Consider the following 6,366-nt stretch of genomic DNA (forward strand, 5'->3'; position numbering starts at 1 on the left):
CTAAATTATCTCTTTATGTGATTTTTTTATTTTATAAAATTTAAATGTTTCTTAAATTTATATGCTTTTTAAGTGTTGTTGAGATGAGAATGTCTAGATGGATGAGTGACTTTACATTTAGAGATAAAATGTGACATGAATATATCCATGATATGGTTAGTGTAGCACCAGCGGCGAATAAAATTTGAGGGAGTCATCTTAATTGGTTTGGTCACATCAAATGTCAACCATCTAATGATCTGGTTAGGAGAGTAGATGTTTTAGATTTGATTTCTATTAAAAAAGGCAGGGGTAGACCTAGAAACACTTGGGCGTATTGTATAAAAAATGATCTTAATGTATTATAGTTTAATAAAAATATGACACTCAATAGGACTTAATGGAGAAAAAGGATTCATATAGCCTACCCCACTTAGTGGAATAAAAGCTTATTGTTGTTGTTGTTTTTTACTAAGCAAATATAGGTATTTAAGAAATATTTTAGTAAACCCAACCAAAAATTACTAAAAAAATATCAGAAATTAATCAAGCACTTTAGCACAATAAACACTTAAATTGAAATAACCTTTTGATAAAATTTGAATATCAAGATTAAACAACTTGAAATATAAAGTTTAGCTTATTGGCCACCACATAAGTCTCGCACATTTTAGATGATTTTGCTAGGGTGCTAACCCTAGATATAGGTTAGGTCAAGTATAACAGTGATCATGATTGATTGTGATTATTTATGTGTTTGTGATGTTTTGGATTGCATGTTAGACTGGATTTTATGGTAGCTTATGTGCTAGATTGGATGTTACGGCAACTATTTTGGTTATTCTGATACTTATTTTCTTATAAGAGCTTGTTGTCACGCCCCACCAATATTACGACATGAAGGAGTATTCTAGAAGATGGAGGCCTAAAGAACAACCTAGAAGAATCTAGAATATGTATGTACATTAAAATAATGTAGAATTATCTAGAAGCTAGAATATTATATTGTAAAGCTCTCTTTAGAGAATAGTCCCACATTGGCAATATGTAAGGCCAAAGCCATCGAGAAAGCTATTAATAAGTGTCCCCTCCCTCATGCTAAGACATCCAAGGTTTCAAGCTTTTAAGCTTTGTAATCTCTCTTTATTAGTGAAGCTTTATCTTCTCTAACTCTTCTTCCTATTCTACTTTCAAGACAGTGCTTTTGAGTGGTTAGTTGGGAAGGTTAGGCTGATTTAGTGCTAAGAAATAGCGCTAAAGCCGCACGGATAACTCGAGGAAAGTTAGTCCGTGACATTGTGCTTCATAGGGAAACCATCAAAAAATATAAAATAAAAAAATTATTCCTTTTTACGGCTAGTTGGAAAGGTTAGGTTGATTTAGTGCTAAGAAATAGCGCTAAAGCCGCACGGATAACTCGAGGAAAGTTAGTCCGTGACATTGTGCTTCATAGGGAAACCATCAAAAAATATAAAATAAAAAAATTATTCCTTTTTGCATGTGCTAAAGCCATGCCCCCTAAGAACAGCCTTGTAATATAGGGGGCCTAGTACAGTTGTGTTAGGTCTATTTAGTATTTTATGATTCTTGTGCTTATGGTGTTCTACTTTATGCTAATCTTGATAAACATATAATTTACTTACTTGCAATTAAGCCTGTAAATAAAGGTAGGTGAGTCGGCCAATCCTTAGTTGGCTATAGTCTATAAGTGGCCCGAAGTTAGACCAACTTGTCAACGAGGTAAGAATGAACCTCAAATCAAAACGAGGATGAACCTCAACTCAAAGCAAGAATGAACCTCAACTCAAAGCAAGGATAAACCTCAAATATCTAAAATTTCAACTCAAAGGCACATTAGAGCTAGGATGAACCACAAATGAATCTAAACTTGAACTAGAATTAAACATGAATTTAAGATATGCAATACATATCCTTCCACATTTGGATGTGCTTTGGATTTACTTTTTCAACCAAACGTTTGAATTTTTAAACCTCATGCAATTGGAATGTAGTATACTCAAAAGTTCCAACAAAATAAAGTTTTCTTCCATATTTATGTTAAAGATTTTATGAGTAACTTTTAGGGAGTTTAACATAACTCGAATAATACTAAAAAAAAATACTAATCTGTAAATTCTGAAATGATAAATAATCAAGCTTTACGATAGAGCAAATTTTAGAAAAGATGCATCCAAACAAATTGCGAAAAGATGCATCCAAACAAATTGCGAAAAGATGCATCCAAACAAATTGCGAAAAGATGCATCCAAACAAATTGCGAAAAGATGCATCCAAACAAATTGCGAAAAGATGCATCCAAACAAATTGCGAATAAATTCAAATAAAAATCCAAATTTTAGGCGCAGAGGAGGGAGCAGCGCTGCGCGACCCCAGCTCTATTACCAAACTATGAACTTTTGTTGGCGTCCATTTTTTTTTTTTTTTTACTCATTTTCCAGTTTAGATCTGAGTTGAAGAGACGCGATAATGGTGGTGGGATCTACTCTACGTCTCCTACTACTGGCTTCAACTGCAAGTGATGGAACCTCGCAACCGTCGGCCCATTTTCTTCTCCTCTCGCTATCCCTTTTCTCTTCCCCTTTACATTGCAGAACCCTAAACACTCCCTTCGCGTTCCCGACGCCTCTAGCTCGCCAATTGATAGATAGGCGAATATAGAATCGATGGCGAATGCTTCGTTCTCTATTCTAGTTATGCTTCTGGGTAGCATCTCGCTCGTTGGCGGGCAGGCTGACCGTTGCGGAGTGGAACCCAACGTCGTTCTTCCTGTAGGTTACGGCAACATTACTCTAGTTTGCCTTCCGATCTGGAACAATCTGGTTCTTCGGGTAAGTTCTGAAATTTTGTATTTGGTTTTGGTTTTTTGTGGATCCTCTGATGTTGGGGAGTGGGAAATAGATTGTTTAGACTGATTGATGACTTCAACTGGGATATAAATTACATAAGATTTAGGAAATCCGATTAATTCTAATTTATCAGATTCAGATGCTTTGAATTCATAATAAATTCATTTGACGTGTTTGGCATCTTGTGTCTGGATCTAATTCTTTTGTGCACTAAATTGTTTGAATCCACATAGAAATTGGATATAGGAAATGTGGTTCGCCTTCTTTTAAGATTTGGATAGATTTATGTTTAAAATTACACGTAAATCCTATTAATTATATGCTGCCAAACACTGACTTGATTAAATTGAGGATTGTTATATTGGATAAGACCAAAGTTGAATTTCGTTGGTATACTAACCTTTTGGGCTGATTAATTGAATGTTTAGTTGGGTTAGTCTCCAAGGTGTGAGATTCTTCTGTTTTGATAGAAGATGCAGATCCTATGTTTCTTTCATAATAGCGAAAGCAAAAAAATTTTTTGCCAGCTGCAGTACCGTAAGGTAGATAATATTAGGTGTGGATCGCATATATAAAATTGCCTGTTCGTTCGGGTTGATAAAGGATTGTTCTTGACATAAATAATGCATTTGATGATGAATTTTCTGCGGAAATGTTGAATCATGGATTCTAGGTTAACACAAAGCTTGATCTAAAAATCAAACATAAAGATGGAAGGGATTTTTTTTTCCGGTTGATAAAAGGAAAAGGTCATGTAACTCGTCAAGGTTATTTTGGGAGGCTGTTGGTTTGACTCCATAGCATGGCTTTTTAATAGAATTTTCTAAAGATTAATGGTCTCCAACCCATTTTGCGGTGCAACCATACCAGCACCAGTGTATCAGATCCAATCAAAAATCTACAGTTTGCCATGTCGCATGCCCTAGATATAAAAAGTAGAGAGTTGCGTTAGTTAGTCGACAACCAGCATAAAATTGTAAAATAAATCATGATTTGACAGAGATATACCTAAAAAAATTTGGACATATTATATAAAAAAAAGATCTTAATCTATTTTAATAAATGAAAATATAACACTCTAAAATGCAATGGAGAAAAAAGATTCATATAGCTGACCCCACTTAGCGTGATAAAGCCTTATTGTTGTTGCTGTTTTTATTGGTGTATCTCTCTCTCTCTCTCTCTCTTAGTGCCACCAAATCAAAACTACTTTTTTTTTTCTTAACTATGGGTTGGAAGCATAGCACTTCCTGTTTTAATTTTGTATGCTTATGCATTAGCTTTTCATTTTATGCATTAATAATGTTGACGATTACCAAACATTGAAAAAATCAATCTGCTCTATAATACGGAATTTCTTATCTTCATAACGTTCATGGACCAAAACATTAATGTCTAAAAAAAAAGTTCTTTTTTGGCAGCTTCTTGAGATTTTTCACTTTATTTTCATATTTTAAGTTTTTTTGTTTTTTTCCTCCTTTTAAATGTGCATTCTCTTCCTGCTAATTTTATGACTTACTCTCTTTTCTCTACTGTAGTATTCCCTAAACGAAGATAATGTTTTGACGATCGTGCTTTCTATGCTTTACACCTCTGGTTGGCTTGGAATGGGATTCTCAAAGGATGGGATGATGGTGGGCTCGAGCGCCATGGTCGGCTGGATTGGAAACACCGGGCGACCCCATATTAAGCAATTCTATCTGCGTGGTAGGTCCAGCTCTCAAGTTTTAGCTGATCAAGGACAGTTGCCAGCTGCAGGTAATGCGCCTGTCATTGTTCAGAATGGACCAAACATCTACATGGCCTTCCAGTTGAAATTTCTAAGTAGGATTACACAGCAGAAGCTTCTGTTTGCTTTTGGGACGGCCACCCCTGTTAACGACCGATTAACGAGACATCAGGATAAGACATCTGTTTCCTTTGATTTCTACACTAGTAATTTCCACTGAAATCTTCATCTTCATTTTCATTTGTTTGTTTTTTGTTTGCCCGTAGAAAAAATGATATCGTTTGTGATGTTATGTGAAAACTTCCAAAAATGAGGATTTTAGTGCTTTCATTGTCCTTCAAAATTGTTTTGTCCAGATTTGTACTTTGAGAAATGTCTAAGCATAGAAATCTTCAGAGAGAAGTAGAGAGAGATAGAGAGGAAGAAAATAAAAATAGAGCACACTGACTTGCCCCGTAGGGGCGAACTGGGATATTCTTGGGCTCTGTGATCTATTTTATATAGTGTAACGTGGGGGTTATAAAAGAGAATTGGAAAGAGATCTCCATTTAGAGTGGGTCTAGAAAGATAAGCATAAAGAGGCCAAAGCCTAAAGAGACAAAAGCCCCTAATATATGTTATGGATCCCTTATTTATAAAAAATAGAAGCCAAAAGTGAAAAATTACATATTTGTCTCTACTTTAATAAATGCATTAATGGACAATATTGTCTTTTGTCTTATATTTTCGTATTTAAAATTGATTTTGGCGTTTTTTTTGTGTTTGGACCTTCTGACCAGCAGGTCCTCGAGTTGGTCAACCAAGCTGGCGTCGGCCAACTATTTGGTCTGGATGTCAGTCAGTCTTCGCTCTGGGAAGCTTATTGTCTTTGAGAGTGGTGGTTAGTCGGCTTAGGGTGGTCGGTCGGCCTGTTTGTTGGTAATCTTTGTAGATTTATTTGGGGAGTTGTTTAGAGTCTCACGTTGATATTTGTGAGATTGTTTAGGGTATTAGACTTTTGTTCAGTCGTTAGCGTGAATGTCTATTCCTGGTCGGCCTAGGTGATCATTTGATCGTCGAACTAGCCTTCAGTCAATCGGCAACCTTTCAATCGGTCTTAAATCCTTCAGTCAGTTGACCATCAGTCGGCTGGCAAACTTCAATCGGTCAGCTTCATGAGTATTCGTAGCTTTTTGTCAGAGGGATGCTCCTTGATTTATCTCTTTTAATTTGAAACTTCAAATTATTTCGAGATTCATGCATGCCATTTTTTAGCGTACAAAAATATTAAAAATTATTTCTTCATTGTTTTGGTTAGGTTCAATGAAATGTATTCCCGAACAGAATATGAATCTATTAGTTGTTTGAGCATTTTGTATTATAGAGCTATTGTTAAACTAGTGTTGTAGTTAGGTTCTAAAATTTTAAACACCGTGGTTATTTTTAGTTGTATTTTATGTTACTTCTCAATAAAAGGGCAGCATTTTACTTAATTTCTTTACATCTTGGAAGATTTACATCATACCACTTAATTCTTATATATCTATATATCTAACACCTAAACTTCAACTTTTACATATGTCACCTTACCTATGCATGAAAAAGGATAGTTTACTTTTTAAAAGTTAATCAATGATATTTTTTATGTGATATATAAAAGATTTTGGTGTTATGAAGTTAAAAACTAAAGTTTAAGAGTTAAATATGTAAATACATAGGAATTGTGCGGTATTTATGCAAATGCGCCGTTAGTTTTTTTCCCTTTCACCACGGAGTAATGCAGGAAAGCTTTTGTTCTACTTCTACCGCTTT

General features: G+C 35.0%; 1 protein-coding gene across 1 annotated transcript; it reads left to right on the plus strand.

Moving 5' to 3' along the window:
- Positions 1-2,355: 2,355 nt before the first annotated feature.
- LOC110021084 (cytochrome b561 and DOMON domain-containing protein At3g61750-like) lies at positions 2,356-5,929 on the plus strand. Its single transcript, XM_020719419.1, has 2 exons — positions 2,356-2,828; positions 4,385-5,929. The coding sequence occupies exons 1-2, from the start codon at positions 2,664-2,666 to the stop codon at positions 4,793-4,795; spliced, it is 576 nt and encodes a 191-aa protein (XP_020575078.1). The 5' UTR covers positions 2,356-2,663; the 3' UTR covers positions 4,796-5,929.
- The last annotated feature ends 437 nt before the right edge of the window (positions 5,930-6,366 follow it).

This window comes from Phalaenopsis equestris, unplaced genomic scaffold, assembly GCF_001263595.1.
Source record: "Phalaenopsis equestris unplaced genomic scaffold, ASM126359v1 Scaffold000002, whole genome shotgun sequence".
Classification (NCBI taxonomy): Eukaryota; Viridiplantae; Streptophyta; class Magnoliopsida; order Asparagales; family Orchidaceae; genus Phalaenopsis; species Phalaenopsis equestris.